General features: G+C 39.6%; 1 protein-coding gene across 3 annotated transcripts in view; it reads right to left on the reverse strand.

Annotated features, from left to right (window-relative positions):
- Positions 1-18,215, reverse strand: part of TENT2 (terminal nucleotidyltransferase 2) — a 47,952-nt gene that overhangs the window by 8,197 nt on the left and 21,540 nt on the right. For all 3 annotated transcript variants that reach the window (XM_084833389.1, XM_084833391.1, XM_084833390.1), the window contains exons 10-14: positions 17,772-17,900; positions 14,582-14,625; positions 7,857-7,993; positions 3,146-3,237; positions 451-530 (exon numbers count right to left, since the gene is read on the reverse strand). In XM_084833389.1, the coding sequence (XP_084689515.1) occupies positions 451-530; positions 3,146-3,237; positions 7,857-7,993; positions 14,582-14,625; positions 17,772-17,900 (482 nt within the window). The remainder of the gene's footprint in view (positions 1-450; positions 531-3,145; positions 3,238-7,856; positions 7,994-14,581; positions 14,626-17,771; positions 17,901-18,215) is intronic.

Raw genomic sequence — 18,215 nt, forward strand, 5'->3', positions numbered from 1 at the left:
TTGCAAGAACACAAAAAATATAACTATCTAACTTTTTTGTTTTAGAAAGAAGACAAGGGAAGGAGAAAAAGGAAAAATAAACATCTCCCATCTTCCCTCAGCGAAAGCGGAAAAGACTCAGAAGTCCCAACGAGGCGTCCTTTCAACAAGGCAGTTGAAAGAGAGCTGAGGGAACAGGCGGGAACCCACCGGACATGTGTGGTAGACGGGGGGGGGGGGGGTTCCCGCCAAAAATGTTTTCCTTGGCTAGAGAATGTTCCTGAACGGGGCTCCACACAAGTGCAGAGCCCATATGTGTGATGCACAGAGACCACGAAGAACTTAGAAAAATCAGTGACGCAGAAATATGCACTAGATCTTTCAGTTTCAGAGAAAAAGATTTCCCCCAAACAACTGTTTATATGCAGTAAGTTTTGTGAAAAGCTTAATTGGAATATTGCATATTTTTACCTTGCGAAATTCATCTATGATAATGTCAAACTTCTGTTTTTCATGAACTGCTCTAGCAGTGTTTGTTCGATCAAAAGGTTCTGAAAAGGTTAAAAGAGGATTATAAGTGATAACGCTTTTGCTTGCTTTAAGCTTATCTAAAGAAACAGTCCTATAACTATTCATTCATGAGAAGCTGTACTGGAATCAATGAGGGTATACGAAGGTGAACGTCTTCAGGTTATTAGCCTTACATTTAGTATATTTTCTTTTCCGAGAGGGGGTCAAAGTGAAGTCTCTTTCCACTGCAGTTGGTTAGGTGGTTACATCTCTCCACTTTGGCATGTATGCATTTGCACACAATCGGCCACACTCATAGAAACAATGTTGAGTGATCTGAACATGTTCTGTAACCTTCTGTAAACATGCAATTCCAGTGCAGTTACGTATGCATATCTTTATGCAGCATATAAAGAGAAGCAGCACATACATCTTACTACAAGATGGAGTGTGGCTACCGCATGAATGGCTTTAAAAGGGTATTAGACCAATTCATGGAGGATAAGACTATCAAGGCGTACCTCCAGTATCAGAGGCTGCATGCCTCTGTATATCAGTTGCTGGGGAACACAAACAGGATGTTGCTGTTGCAGTCATGCCCTACTTCTGGGCTTCCCATGGGCAGCTGGTTGGCAATAGTGTGAACAGTATGCTGGACTACATAGGCCTTTTGCCTGATTCAGCATGGCCCTTATGTTCTAATAAAAAGTTGGATCCTATTCAGGAGATGGATTCTCTAATTTCAGGAGGGATTAAGCACTGCTTGAACGAATGGATGAATGGAAACACCAGCAGCACATTCCTGATTGTCCCAATTTTGCACAATTCTTCAGGAGACATTAAAAGTGATAATCTAAAAAAGTGGAACAAGCAAAAACCACACCAACAGGTGAAAGGAGAAAACACTACAACGCTTTGGGGCAGCCTTTTTAGCATGGGGCAGCCCATGGCTGTGTAAAGATTATAGTTGTTCAGAACTGAAATGCATTTAAATGTGTTGTGTGGCTATTTATCTGTGGGCACTACTGTTTTACTTTGCTTTAAAGACGGCTCAAGTTAAAAGGATATCAATGCTATTTTCCAAAATGCTTTCTTCCTACATTTAATTTCAGTTGTCCCATTAGGCAGAACTGGGTTAGAAGAACTTAGGCCCATTTGCCCCATACAACCCCAGGAAAACATCAACTAGAGAGCCTATTATTTCCAGTATGATACTTAGTATGCCCTAAATGTCTGGTCTCACCAATCAGGATTGCCAGGAAACATAAAACATGCCTATAACATGGAAAGGCATATATGACGTTTCAGCGTCATACAAAGCCCTAGAAACAAAATGCCACTCTTACAATTATTAGGATTAAATAACATTTGTTCTGAGAAGCAAAGGATGAAATACTCACGAAGTGTCAAAATTTAGTAAAGGGCACTTCTTAAGAGGTCACAGTATTTAACATGGACTAAGGAATGTCTCCAAAGACAAGTCAGTCATTCCCTACTTTTATTCTCTCTGTAAAACAGCAATAGTAGTACTATGGAACAGGAATGCAGCAGGGTGCAGCTCTGGGACTTCTTTCAGAGCAGGTATGATGACGTCATCTAGCAGAGCAGCAGAGTCATTGAAGGACCCTCCTTGCAAGTGAATGAGGTGATAATGATAACAAGGATTTAAAGTTCTACTACTGATTGTGATAGCTTAGCATAGAGGAAGACAGAGAATGAGGAAAATCAGTAGAAGTGCGATACTTCCTTTTTCTTTGATGGAGTTCCTGCTTCAAAGTAGCAGTTTAAATGGTAACACTATTTTGCAAGAATGTTTAACTTTATAATTAAAAGCTAAAGGACGCATTTCAGCTGGCTGAAGATCTTTTGTTAAAGGTCTTTGTGTTTTAGAGTCAGAAGTAAGCACCACTGAGTTCAATGGAGCTTACTCCCAGGTAACTATGCATAGGATTGCAGTCATGCTTCAAACTTAATTGCAAGATCAGCAGTTAGTTTTGAATGTTTGTATTTTATCATGGAGTTTTTAATCAGAGTGTTAGCTCCTGTAAGTATAAATAATAAAGAAGCAGGATATATGTCTTGTGGTCATGAGTGTAGATTCCCATTGGGGGTGTAGCTATGGGCGTTGTCATGATGAGCGCCTGCATTTCACACTTTACTACACCACAGGTCATGACTTCGTTTATAAGAATGGAGCAGGGTTGAATTGGGTAAGAATAGTGAAGTACTGCAAATACTAAAATTTATCTCAATACACTGGGGCTGTTCAGATGTAATGCCAAATGATGGATTGGACTTAGAAGAACAAGCCTTTAGCTTGCACATTCTTCACCCTTTGTCAATTACTAACCTCCAAATCCCTCTTTTAGGGCAAATCCTAGTTACCCTGTTTTGATGAAATGACAATGATTTGTCACAAATCAGAATTGGAGGTTACTAATCACCACACATAAGGAGAGGAGAGAATGTGTGAGCCTGAAGCTCCTCATTGCTTGTTCACGTAACACCAAAACATGGTTTGGCGTTATGTCAGTAAAGAGCCCCAGTGCAAGGTTCCTCAGCTGGCAAAACACCACCACCACACAACAGGTTATTTATGTATAGCCACCTGCTACCAGAATACAAAGCTGCAAAACAACAAAACTGCAGAATTTACCTTCTACACAAATGAACTTGTTTCTCCATTCAATACCATCAGGTCTTGGAATGGCTTTGGCTTCACGAATTGAAATCATTTGACTGCTCCAACTAGCAAAGAGAAAACAATTTTCAGAAACTTTTGAATACATGTGATATTGTTTTTTATAAGCTCACACATTAAAACTGGGGATAATCCTTACTTAGTATGTAAGCGTAGGATTTTGATGCAGCAGATAAGAAAGGAATACAGTCCCTAGAAATGTAGTAGCAAAGAGGGAGAAAAACAGACCATTCCTGATCATGTGCCTTAGAAATACCAGTGTGATTACTGTAGCCCATGTAGATGAGAGAAACCAAAAAACGTTGTTATTAGGGCCAAAGTTATTAGGGCCACAGGAACAAACTACATGAAACCAGGCAGAAATTCAGAGAGGGCTACAACAGTTCTAGGATTTCCCATTTTTGGCTGGATGAATTCCATTAGCAAAGTTTCAATAGAAAATGTAGGTCAGAGAAAAGGGAAATGTTACAGCATCATCTGGCTTGTATCCCAACTTGTCAATAAATTTAAGAAAAATAAGCTAAAGGGAAGAGTTACGTAACAGAATTAAGCAGATCACAGCAGGCAGTAATTCCATTCTGGTGCACACTGAACTAAACTTTTTTTTCTTTTTCTTTTGCAGAATCCATCTGGCTTGTAAAACCACTCAAAAAAAGCAGTTGCATCTTCACAGCACATCCAAAAAGCCAAAATACTAATAAGCGACTATTAATATGAAGTGTTTGGTGCCAATTTACATATCTACTTCAGGGAACAAAAGGAAGAAATTTCTTTCATAACATCTTCATTAAGCAAAAATGTAACCACTTAATGGGATAAAAGAGCCAATTCTACTCCAAACGAAGTGGCTCTCCTCTGCTGTTCAACATGTAAGGGAAACCATGTGAAACTTACAAAGCTGAACAGGACTCACTGGATTATGCAGTGTAACACAACCCTTTGCCCCAAGCCCTGAAGTACCCTTGTTAGATGGGTGCCTAACCATTTCTTGAAAGCTTACATAAAGATTCTAAAACTTTGGTTGATTATTTCATGGGTGAACTGTTCTTACAGCTAGGCATTTGGCTTCTGTGTTTAACCTAAAAAGCTACCTCCCTAAAATGAGCAATAAAACACCCCTCATCATGACAGACAAGGGAAAGATGAAACGACTGTATACTAGAGAACACCACAACAAAGGTAGCAGCTTCCCAATTATGCCTGGTGTGTGTGTGTGTGCACGCGCGTGCACATATGTGTGCTAGTATGGAAGTGCCATGCTATATATGAACTGGTTACGCTCATCTGAGTATCAATTAAAGCTTTTGAGAACTTGAATCCATGTATACTAGGGGTGTGCACTGACTACAAGATTCGATTCAGACCCCAATTCGGCAATTCAGTTCAGACCCCAATTCAGAAAACAGCCCAATTCAGCAGCCACCCGCTTCACCTTGGGTCCAAATCCAAATATCAGTTCGGAAATCCAAATCTTCATGCCTCCCTTTGACTATAATTGGAAATCAACAAATGACTAACTTTTCCCCAGTTTGTAAGAACTGGATGAAATTTGCAGGCATAGTAGTTCTTTATGGGGGTGGGGGTGTTACGCCTGCCAAATTTCAGATAAATAGATGCAGGCAGTGGTTGTGCTATGAGCCTTTAAATTTTGGTTTTGGAAGAAAGGAAACTGCTGATAACTTTATTTCTTGGCAGAACTGAATGAAATTTGCAGCCCTTTTTGATGGAATCATGCCTGCTAAGTTTCAGATGAATCGCTGCAGGGAGCTTTCGGCAAGAGCAGTCTCCACAGTCTGGGGGTTTCCCAAAAAGGTTATCGCACCAGCAACCTGCAAAATTTCAGAAGGATAAGTGCTGTGTTTTGTTTGTTTTTGAAGCGGAATGCTCAAACTGGTAGTGGGGGAGAATGATTCACTTCTCCTTAGTCCCCTCATTGGGTTTTCTGGCAATTTATATGAAAATGGCATACATCAAATGTATCCATAGAAAAGAAAGCTGCAGACATTCAGAAGGATAGGTTCAGGGGCTAAGTAGTTATGATCAATCAAAATCAGTTTAAGACTTTTTTGTTTTCTGCACAATCGGCATCACAGTGACAGAAAGTGCAACAGGACAGAGGTCGATGATAGATGCAGAGCATAAGGTAAGAGGCAGAAGGACTTGAACATTCAGCATTTTCCAAGCAAGCACAGACTGTTACAGACTTGACCAAATCTCTTTTAACTTTTCTGTTACCGGAAGAGAAAACTAACCAAGAGCACTAAACACTGGATCAGTCCTGCGATATATTACTTCAACATCCATCCACCAAATCACTTGGATTAGAGTGTCCTGGTAAAATCATTCACTGTGATTGATTTATTAATCAGTGGTACATATATACCACTTCATACAGTAAAATCTCTAAGCAGTCAGAAGCTAGAGCTGCCGGTCACAAAATTAAACCACTCCTCTCTCTCCCTCCTCTCCCCAACCTGGTATTTTCCTTATATGAAGAGCTTGGGGAGAAATATATCAATTTTTGGAGACACACTGTCTGTGTCTCTGCGTCCCTCCAAATTCCAAATCTTCAGGCGTGTTCAGATTTGGATTCGATCTGTTTCGGAGGAGATCCTCTTTGATTTGGGCATCTCCTGAATCTGTCAGTTTCGGCTCTGGATTCGGATGAATCCGAAACACACCCCTAATGTATTTGAATTTTGCGTTTGCTAGACATATCTGGCACTATTCTGTCTGAGAGACTGGTCAATCTGGCCCTTGCCATTCACATAAAAGGCCATGTGGCAAATCATACTTATTTTTGTCTAATCTATCCAGATACAAATTCACAATTGGATGACCTTAAATCTGAACCTAACAGTCTGTTATGTAACTCAAAAATAATAGCAAAAAAAGAGAGGATTTTATAAATGCCTCAGCTGAACATTTTGCAACCATTTTACATCATGCACAAATGAAGGTAAACCCTGTGCCAGTTTATGAAAGCATTATTGCTAAATATACTTCCAAATGTACAAGCGTCACAGGATTTCTTATGAATGTTTCTTAATACAAATTTAATTATTTTGTAGCTGGACTATAAGGAAGGCTGAGCGGCGAAGAATTGATGCTTTCAAACTGTGGTGCTGGAAAAGACTCTAACGAGTCCCCTGGACTGCAAGGAGGTCAAATCAGTCCATCCTAAAGGAAATCAACCCTGACTGCTCATTGGAAGGACAGATACTGAAGCTGAAGCTCAAATATTTTGGCCACCTAATGCGAAGAGAAAACTCTCTGGAAAAGACCCTGATGCTGGGAAAGACTGAAGGCAAAAGGAGAAGGAGATGGCAGAGGATGAGATGGCTAGATAGCATCACTGATGCAATGAATATGGACTTGAGCACGCTCCGGGAGAGCGCGCAGGACAGGAAGGCCTGGCATGCTATGGTCCATGGGGTCACGAAGAGTCGGACACGACTGAACAACAATTATTTTGTAAAATGCCAAGTTTGCTTTTAAATGCCAATTTTAATTGAGGGATTTTTTAAGGGGGAAAATGAATTTAACCTTCATTTTACTATAGTAAACCTCACTGGATAGAAGGACATTTGGATCAACACTTGCTTTGCTATTGAGTGCCAAATGAAAAACCTGTTACCTTTCCATAAGAAATGCAGGAGAAGAAGGGCATTCCACATTTCAAAAATGTTTATAAACATAGAAGGATGTCTTCAAGAAGCTATTCATTTCCCCATCCCTCTCCAGAATATATTTCTAGGCAACGTTTAATCGAACTAGCATTTTTGTGTAAGTCATTCACAAAAGTTAGTACAAACAACATTCATGCACATTTTTAGTTGTGTGCGCAAAAGAGGCAAAATTAATCTTGAATTCATACTTAAAAATTGTACAGTGACAGTGTTTTGCCGATGCTGTTGTACAACTAATTCCAGTTCTGCTGTGGTGTTCAGCAATATTTATTTTTAATCCTGCCAAACTAGATAGTTCAGACTATTTTGGCAGGTTACAAAAATATATGTATTATCACAAAACAGAAATCACAATTTGCATTAATGGAGATGTTGCTCTAGAGCCTCTGAGAGCTGAACTGCTTTGAGAGTGGAGACAGAAGCACCAGCTAGAGCCGATCAGCAGGTGGGAAGTGCTGGACTATGGAAGAAAACCAGGTCTCTTAGGGAAGAAATGCCATAACTACGGCACCACAACAAAGAAGGGCTTAGATCTTACTGCTTCCAACTTAACCTCTGCAGATCTCCTGCACAGATCTTAAGACACATGGGTACAAATGGAGAGGATGCTCCTTCAAATACCATACACCCTGACTCCATTTCAATGAACTCTGAACTGGAGACCGCCAAATTATTTCTTAAGAGCCAAACCCAAGTACTCCCCCATTGATTTCTTAAGTTTTGCTAGATCATGTCGTACATTTTAAATCTGTCTCTACATGTAAACTTTTAGCCACAGAGCCTTATACTCTTAGTGTGTGCACGCACACGCGCCTACGCTATAGGCGATTTTAATTAAAAAGGAAAGCATTCCCACTTAAATGGAAATACAAGTCCTTGAATTCATTTGGAAACTGCAGTCAGTGCAGAACCAATGTGAACTGCCAGAGCAAAGCAGGCACAGAGGGGTTCATTGAGATGAGAAGCTGATCACTCACTCAAATTCTGTAGCATAATATTTCAGGAAGCCCAGCAACAAGTCTCCAAGTGTTGATTCGTTTTTTGAAAGGTAAGGAGGAATGGTGCACGGGGCTTGATGCACAAGGTGCAGCTGCATAGTGGGATCAAAAGATTCCTGCAAAGACAGTAAGACACAAACAGAGAACATAGTGTTATTTAATGTCTGTGCCATGGTCCTACAATCTGTTAAAATGCTATCAAAGGTAAACATGCATGTGACTCATGGCAAGGTAAGCCCCATTCAAATCTGTAGCACTTACTTCCAACTAATATGTAGTTTGGATCAGTACAAATCTTTGAAAAACTCAATGTAAAACCCTCAAAATCGAACAATAATAAAAATCTAATAGATATGATCATGTTGTTGCTTGCTTGTTAACAAATGGTCATATTTGACTGCAATGGAAAAGCAGAATCTCTTCAACAGAAATCAAAAAATAAAACTGCTAACTCAGCTTCCTAGCCTCAGAAAGATCCTTTCCAGTCCATGCCATACACCATCCTGCTGTTTGCAAGTTGACCCACCCCTGCTTTTCTTGAGTGCTCTTCTGTCTGTCTCTCTTGTATACATATTCCTTCATCTTTAATACAAAGAAAACAACCTACGCACATATCCTGCCATTTTGCTGTTTTACACAAAGCAGCAGTAGTTTTCTACTCTACCAGGTAATTAAAGATGCCAATTAAAACAAGGGGGTAAAAATGGGCATCTTGTTTTAATATTTTTAAAAACTAAATTGTTTTAATGGGCATCTTTAATTATCTGGTAAAGCAGAAAACTTTCCCTGCTTTCTATACATGGAATGTTGCAAAGGTTTTGCTTTTTAAATACAAGAACACATGATGAAAAGGGAATGGGATTCTGAACTTCTACAATATTTGAACCCAGGTCTCCTTGGTCCAAGTTAGTATTTCACAGCATAAATTTATTTCCTATAGTTGTTGGGCTAAAATGAGAAATCCTCACGTATGCACGCCTGAGTATCTTTGAAGAAGGGAAGGATACAAATCTGACAAATACCTTCTAGAGGGCAGTAGTGTTTTGTTATTTTGCTTTGGTTGAGTCTTCCCTGTAGCTTGGCATTAAAATGAGAACCCTAATAAGGTTTCCTGAGTTTGATAAAACTGTTCAAGGCACTTAACAAACTGGCAGGTGGAAGCAGGAAAGGAATGCCTGGGGATCTCCTGTACTGTTTACTCCCTGTGTAAGGAAGGTGAAACTTGCGCTGCTGTAATTCCACCTTACTATGTACCCTAGCCAATACAGACTTTTACTTCAGATTAAGCAACCTAGATCTGCACATGCAATCACTAATGCTGGATTAGATCTCACACTTCACCCATAAGCTTTTATTGAAAAAGTTAGGAGGGGGCAGAATTCAGGCTTTTACCACTCCTTAACAAACCTGGTTTGCATATGACAGAGTGAATCAAGTGTGGTAAGCAGGAAAGTTCATAACAACTGTTGCGCCTTGACAGAACAGTGTCTTAAACCCATGTTATTAATCATTTACATAGATAGCATCTGAGCTGCAAAGGGCATGGGAATCTTTATTTTGCTTGTCCTTACGGGTACCATGAGGTCCATGACTAGTCTCACTGTAATTGGGGAACTACAGCAAAGAGTGACAAGCCCAAGTCAAGCCACAGAAAGTAGGGGTGGTAGGATTTTAACACGGGTTTCCCATGTCCAGATTTACTCCTATTAACAAAAGCAAAGTATTAAGCTAAATAGCACCTTTGTGCCATTCTAGAACTATTCCTTTCATTCCTTCCCCCATGCCACCCATTACAAGGCAAGAATTTTTTAAAAGCCCTTGAGACTTTCCATGAACCATTAAGTCTCTGAATTATCAGCACTGGGCAGACTTTGGGTAAATACAGACAATGATCTAATTATATGGTAACTTAACAAGTGTTTAACTTGTACTCTGTGTACTAAGCCAGCCGTCTCTACTCACCTGTCAAGTGCTGAAGGGATTCGCACTGGATCGCCTATAACTGATCTATGGGGCAACCATGTGTGGAAAACTGTGCGTAGTTCTAGTCACCCCATTTTTAAAAGATCATCATACAGCCTGGTGCAGAAAAGGGGCAATCATGTGATGAAGGGGTCAGAACATCTTAATAGGAAAGGTTCGGCTATTGAGAGCTTCAGAGAGCTTCGGCTATTGGGCGGTATAGAAATGAAATAAATAAATAAATAAATAAATAAATAAGGCAAAAACATTTGGGACTTCAGTTAAAAAAGACGATGACGGCAGTGGGGCATGATAGGAGATCTATGAAATTATGTATGATGTGCAGGGAGGTCTAGTTTCTCCTCGAGAGGGAGAGAAACGTAGTGTGAAATGCATCTCAATGTGTACATTTTTAAACATTGCAGACAGCAGTTGCTGGGGGAGGGGATAATTATCAGGATTGCAATAGACAGGAAGGGGGAATTTAACCCATTCTTCCCCTGTTGCAATCCTGACAAAAATCACTCCTGTAAAACTGATATTTGCACTGGGAGGAAATCCCCAATTGGTGCCAATATATCTCAAACTGATGTCAATTTGCGTTTTCTAAAAATTTTATGTCACATCTAGTGTGACCCATTCCTGGGGGTTGACCCTTTCAGCCCAAGGGACAAATTCAATTTCATAGACGCTTCTTGTTTTCAGCAAATCTAACACATTCTGGCACTCCAGTGCATAAGCCCATACAAATAAAAAAAAAGAAATTACCCATAACATGCAGCCAGAGCCTCAAAATACTCAGGATTATGTATTAGTATAAGTTGCACTCGTTCAAGAGAGCAGCTGAGATATTTCAGATCAAGTAAGTGACAAGCCATAAGACTTAGTCAGAATTTTTTCCATTCAGTATAAGTGCAGTGAGTGTCAGGCTCACATCTTGCTCTCTCTGGTAGAAAGTAATGTCTGATCTAACACAAAACAAGGTTTACCAGTATGCAGGATCCCCCTGAGAGACATGCGCAAGCATGAGCCAGAGACATGCTCTGCTCACCTTTCATAGTGAACTTTTTTTGCTTTTCTTTTGCAGAACTCCTTTTTTCACTGACTCTCTATAATACAAGCATCATAAAGCAATGAGAAAGCAGATATTCAGTCCAAACCTTCTGGATACCAGATGCTAACTAATCAGGTGTACATCTTCTTCTGGTACATGCACATCTGATATGCAAGTTCCAAAGGCTCATCCCTCTCATCAGTGCTCAGATGTACTTGTGTGCCCTTGGATGTGGTATATAAAATGAGCCAGGCATTCTAAACCAACAAGGTTGACTTCCATGGGATGTGGGATAGGGAGGGGGGATGAATCGGAAGATGTTCCTCCTTGGATAAAAAATGCACTCTGCTGCAAGCTTTTAAAAGAAGTTTATTTTTTTATTTATGAAAAATGAAGCACTAGGTAAGCCAGCTCAGGGAATGCCAACTGGCCACTGAAGCAATGGATATAAATTTTAGAAATAAAATATGCAAGTAGGAGTTGCTGCACAAAAACCCTATATGGAAATTGAACAGGAGATTACCATGCCAGATTACACTCTCAAGCATATCAGACATTGAAAGATTCAAGTTATTTTAATTTACACAAGAGTGTAAGCTCACAAATGTGCTGAACTAGCTACTCTTTACCAAGTACATGAAGCTCAGCTAAGCATCAAATACTAAATGTAAAGCAATCTAGTTAAGTCAGAATTACATTTTCAAAAATGATTAAAAAGAATCAGATCTATTGCAACATTAGAATGCATATGAAGATACGAAATGAAACTACAGAGTACAGTAGCTAAGTAGTTAGTAAACCACAGAGAAATGTTAAAACACTGTATTAACACTAACCTAAGACATGGGGTCAACTGAAATAGAGCTAAATCTGCTTATTCTAAACAGTTACCATATGTTAGAAAGTTCTCCATTGTTCCTTTGCTAGCCTTTAAAAAAGAGGAAGAATGTGCAATTGCTGATGTTAGAGGCCTAACTGTGCATAATCATCATTTTTAAAAACAGATTTTCAATGTGAGGTTGATAAACATATGCAGAGGGCGTGGATGCCTTACTGAAGAACTGAGTCAGCACAAATGAAAATAACTAGTAGAATACCAATATGGTGAACACTCTCTCTCTCTCTCTCTCTATATATATATATATATATTCTACACATATGTAAGTTGTGCAGGGCTACAGAAAATAGTCCCCCCTTCCAACACCACCACAAAAGAAAGACAGTAGAAAGATTGAAACTTTTAAAAACCTTTGTTTCAGCCTGTGTGCATTATTAGGTTTTTTAAAAGATGGCTTTATCTTACAGCAAAAGGAATTATTAAATTGATTGCTAACACAGAACATTTTAACACCAATTTTAATCCATCCTTAACCCCCTCTGTTCAACATATCATACAACATCCACACTCCCCGCCCCCCATGTGAACTTAATTATGGCATAAACTGTGCCCAAACAAATGGTAGTACCTTCTTGGTGCTCTTACTTTTGCCAACCGAGCCTCTGAACTCAGTAACTTTTGAGCAGCTACTGTGACATAAAGGGGGTTCAAGTGAGGTTGCTTCCACATTAGCCCTTTTCTTTGGAACTGCCATTCTTTGTTCACTCACTCTGCCAACCACCCGTTGCATACATCAGTTTCTGCAGGAGGAAGGCTTTAATTACTGAATTCCTCTAATTTTTGTCCCCCCCCCTTTTTTTTTAACAGCAAACGGGTGCTATTTCACTGTATTTTTTTAAAAATGCAGGTAAAACAGTAATTACCCCCCCCCTTCATGGGAACACAAACACTGCGGCCATTCAAAAGCTATTAATCTCTACTCCCCTAGCTGTGATCAACAAGAAGAAATGAAATGGGTAGCGCCTGCAATTAAAAGATGTTTAATTAACATTAGAAGAGACCTTTGCTAAATGGAATTGTTGTATCTTACGCATATGGAAGGGAGCTGCTGAATAACGAAGCTCTATGAAGTGCTGTGTGGCACCTCCATTTTAATTCTAAATCCAGCTAATTATGGAAAAGCAATGCTCCAGCAGCACTATAGGACTCTACTGGGGAATAACCTTATTAATTTCACTAGATTCTGTATTCATGTGTACTCTGGGTAGTACTAAAACATACCTACAGCATTCTTGCATTGCTTGACCTTTTGGACGCACTTTAAGAATAAAACAAAATAACTACCCCCTTCACTCTGTACTTCGTGTGTAAATCTCTCTCTCTCTCTGTCTCTCTCTGTCTCTCCCTATCTCTCTCTCTCTCTCTCACACACACACACACCTACCTAATCACTCATGTGACCACTTCATGCATCTGATGAAGTTGGCTCTGGACCATGACAGCTTCAGCCACACTGAATGTGTCACTATTTAAGGCCGTGGAAGCATCTTAGTTATTTTTGCTACAATAGGGCTACCCCCCTAGAATTTGTCACAGTGGGTTAGCTCCCCAAGTGTCATGATTTATCACTGCCATTAACTCAGTTGCCAAGAGGCATACAGCACAGAAATGGGTTATTTGGGCAAGTGGGGAAACCCAAATTACACAGCAAATGTTCCTTACTGATGTCAAGGACTTCTAAACATGCTGCAGATTGAGTGAGCAATCTCTCATTCAGAGTCTTTTGAAAGGGGCAAAATTCCCTAGATCAGCCTTGCCCTCCAGATGTGTTGGACTGTAACTCCCATCTAACAAATCTGGAGGGCACCATGTTGGGGAAGGCTGCACTAGATGCTTCTAACAGTGCATTAAGAGTAATAATCAAGAAACATCTTCGGCTGTTTAACAGTTCTGGACACACTGGCCTAGATTTCATTGAGGCGGTAGAAGAAAAATCCCTCAACACAGAAAACTAAGCATGGTTAGTTTTCTATGTGCAGGGACTATGTGCAGGGATTTTGTATGGAGGAGCATTCAGTCATTTGAGCCCTCACCTGCAATCTAAAATGATATAACCCATTCATGAGTTTACCACCTCCATGAAATTTAGGCCATTACATTAGGATGTTTTCCATCTGATTCACAGCAGATTCTTTTGTTTGTTGTTCCTTGCACAAACCTGTGGCAACTGTGCTATTGTAATATAACAAATACTCAACCGCACACTAGCCACAGGAGTTAAAATACTATCTAGGAGGGAGGGAGGACAAGCAATCCTTATCCACACAGTATGTAAAGTGAACCTACTTAACATGACCTAAGGCACATGGATACCCTTGGAAATAAGATTAACTTCAGAAGTATGTAAACTGCAAAGGCAAAGGCTAATGGGGTACAGAGCATTAAAACCTAGAACAACACCAGGAGGAGGCGAGGTAACTCATCTAGACATTCTCTACATGCAGAACAGACCATTAAGTACAGTAGTACATTTGAAAACAGTGGGCTGCAAACCTAAGCACACTCAGTTGGAAGTAAGTCCCATGGAAATAAATGGGTGTTACTTCCTAGCAATGGAACATAATCAGTTCTGATCTGTAAAAAAGTTAGTTTGTATGAAACAAAGGTCAGTCTGCAGGGGAACTTTACACACACGGGCACACAGTGGTGGCTCACTATAGACTTCTAACAAACATGGTCACAGGCATATTTTGCCATTACCCAAATCTAATAGTTAAATAGCAACATTCATATTGTAGGTAATAAATATGTAATAAACATATTATGTAGTAATTTATAAGAAGCACTTACTGGGTAATTTTTTTGGAGGGATGGAAGGATAGGTTCAGGTAGGGCTATAAAAAAAAAGTTTAAAGTCGCTGTGATTCATGTACTTCACAGAAAACAACATACCAGCTACACCAGTGGTGTGAACTGAAGGTCTAGGATAAAATGCTTACTCCAAATGTAAATTTCTAGGCCTTTTAAATTAAGCAGAATTACCTCCCTAAATTTATGTGAAATGTGGTTAAACATTCTAGAATAGGAAAGTTATCCATTTAGCCAAAGTTGGTTATAATATATTTGATTTTATACAGGGGCATGTGGACATTTTTCACTATGAAGACATTTTAATTCGTTATAGAAAACTGATCTTTACGCTTCTGCTGTAGAAATATAGATACTGAACTATCAAAATACGATGAAGTTGTGAATGACGCTTAATATTACCTACTTTTCTGGATATGGAAAGCACAATCTGCCCCCAACTAACCACTACTGTCAAAATAAATATTAAATAAAAAGCTGTCTTCCTAAGTATACACATGTCTTTTTAAAATACCTACTGGAACCCCAAAACCAAATAAATATTGTGGATATTGCCTTACAAATTACGCACAGTTGCTATAAATGTCCATGTTAAAAAAATGTTCATCTTCCAGCTGAGTTATGTTTTACACACAATACAGTTTTAAAACTCTTTAGTTGAATGTCCATTCTGTCCCAAATGCTCCTATTTAGTAGCTGACAATAGGTGGATATTTTAGTAACTGTTCTCCTAATTAAGAGATGATCTATACAATTGCATTGGGGCAGTGATCTTCTAAACTGCAGCATCGAAACACTTAATTGGTCTAATAGGGAAGATTTTTAGAAGTACAGCTACTTTTGCCCTGGTCAAAGCTGGCTAACAATATGATATTTATTTATTTATTTCAAATATTTATATTTCCTATTGAGGCAAAACCTCTTCAAGGCAATTTACAAGGCAGAAATTTAAAATAAAGTAAAATTCAACTAAAAAAGCACCGTAACACATTTAAAACAGAAGCAGTAAAATATTAGATAACAATGGGCAAAAAAATACAAAATGGGCATGTTACCACTTTAGTGCTCAAACTTTTTCATTCTCTGAGAAAAGGCATGAGTGAATGAGGTCCATCTTATTTTTAATGCATATAAAATTCCCCCTTTAATTTAATTTTAAAAAACAATATATTTCTGAATTCTAGAATTCAAGACACTTTCAGGTAATTTATGTTACACCTCAACAAGTTCCCTAAGAATACCGGGGAGACTATTATAAAGTAGATGCTTACATTTCCTAACAAAGCTTTGGTTTATTACTACTGCATAGCCATTATGGACTATGGTTTAAAAAAGGTTAAGGGCACAGTCCTTTGCATGTTTAGAGAGAGAAAAAATACGACTCCCAGCGTTCCCCAGCCTGCCATGCTGGCTAGGGAATTCCGGGAGTTGCAGGACTTCTTTCTGTCTAAATATGCATAGGATTGCACCCTAATGCTCATAAATAACCACAACCTAATTGTTAATGAAAGCTTCTCTAATACAAAATGAGCAGGTGCAAAGAAAAAAATTACATTTCCCACTTTTCTTTCCTTAATCGTACAAGTAAGATTTCTGCAGCAAAAGAACCTCCTACCAGACTCAAAATCTAGTATTATTTATCACAATCTTATCTTGTCCTTCCTTCAATAAGCTCACGAGCTGTGTACATGAACTTCTGATGTTAGGGTTGGATCCAATGCTGGCTGTTCACCAGTGGAACAGAAACCACAGGCAGAATGGACTCCGCCCCGCCCCCCCTCACAAGAGCAGCCCTCTGGGCACTCCCCAAATCTGTTCTGGAAGGTTGGGGGACCCTCCTGAGCAGCCTGAGGAGCGGGGAGGAAAGCAAGGGGAAGGTCCTACTGCATGATGTCCGTTCGTGCAACATTGGATTTAACTATTAAGTTTATGGGTTGTATCCAACACTATTATTCTGCTGACAGAAGCAGTTCCATCAGCAGATTCAGGAGGGGGTGATTCTACCACATCTCCTCAATATCTGCTCCTGAGGGCTGGGAAACCCTTTGGAGCATGCCTGGAGGGCTGTTGGGGGGAGGAGAGAGGGAGAAAGTCCCATCTTCTTAGCAGACCTCTGCTGCCATGTTGGATTAAACCCAAAGGAACCAAGCTTTAAGGATATAATTAGGTGAAAACTAGAGAACAAACATGGTGCAGTGGAAAACAAATGAAGGACTTGCACCTTGGATCAAATCTTTGTTGAAACAAGAACTGACTGGCCTGGTTCACATAATGAAACAATACATGGTTTGTAAACGATGGGTTGTTTGGGAGCAAGCAAGCCTGCTGGCTCCCGACTGCTCACCTGCTTCTGATGCATTAAACAACCCAGGGATGCTCCAGCCCTGGGTTGTTCTCTGTGATGTCCAAACCCGAAACTCTGGGTTCTTGAGAGAGAAACGATACAGAGTTATATCCCAAGAACAAACTGGGAGCAGGCAGAAGACTGCATGCTTGTTTGTTCCCGAGCAACCCATGGTTAACAAACTATAGGTTGTTTCATTGTGCAAACTGTATCACTGGTAGCCACCATCTCATAGAATCATAGAATAGTAGAACAGTAGGGTTGGAAGGGGCCTATAAGGCCATCAAGTCCAGCCTCTCCTCAGTTCCCAATCCATTAAATGGGTGTAATAGTTGCTGGTCTCATAGCATTTTTAGGAATATAAATAAAGCTTGAAACACTTTGCACATAAGTGCTAGAGGATTAGCAGGATTAGCTGCTTTCCTATATTCAGACCCTACTTGAACTTACAGTTAGTTACAAGACTGTTAAAGTGAATGGCAGATTTTCTGTTTCCTGCTGCTAGTTGTATTTAAGAGACAGCAAGAAACGCAACAATCATGCTACAGTATTTTTTCATGAAAGCTAATACAGTAGGTCACAAAAGAATGTAATCCATAACTTCCTCTGAGAGAGGAAAAATGAAGTCCAGTTTACCCTTGGTATGTTTAACAGGAAAATAAACATCTTCTGTGGATATGTACCAAGAATATGGCACTAGGTGAAAGTAGTAAAAGAAGACCCACCCACCCCTTTACCTAAAGATACGCCTAGCAATTTTAGAACAGTTGCTAATCATAAAGTTATGTTTAGGAGAAAAGCCAGTCCAAAAGCTGAATATATACTTACTTTGTAAATAGTGCAAAACCATCAACACAAGACTATAGCTGCTTAAAGTGCCTCGACTGGCGTCATTTATGCCACGAAAGCTTGCCCACTTCTTTACAACCAGCACTAATGGACGCACTCGACTCTCAACTGTAAACAAGACAAAGATTTCAGGCAAAGCAGTTAGGTGCTTGTCTAATGAGAATGGTCACCAAATGTCTAACTAAGGCAGCACTGCCTTCCCAACCCAAACACATTTTTACTGGATATATAGCCTCTATTGGAAAACTGTGGCTACCCAAAGGTCTTTTGCTTTTAAAATAGTCTGTGCCTGTTCTCTCTTGCTGTTGCCTAATGCTTGGAGCTCCCCCTATTTATGTGGATCCACCTCTCTCCACACTCACCTTTATCATAAAGCATTAACAGAAATAAATATGAGTAATAACGTTCTTTCACATTCATCTA

This window comes from Heloderma suspectum, chromosome 2 (genome assembly GCF_057233095.1).
Source record: "Heloderma suspectum isolate Gila_16-S chromosome 2, 16-S_ref, whole genome shotgun sequence".
NCBI classification, from domain to species: Eukaryota; Metazoa; Chordata; class Lepidosauria; order Squamata; family Helodermatidae; genus Heloderma; species Heloderma suspectum.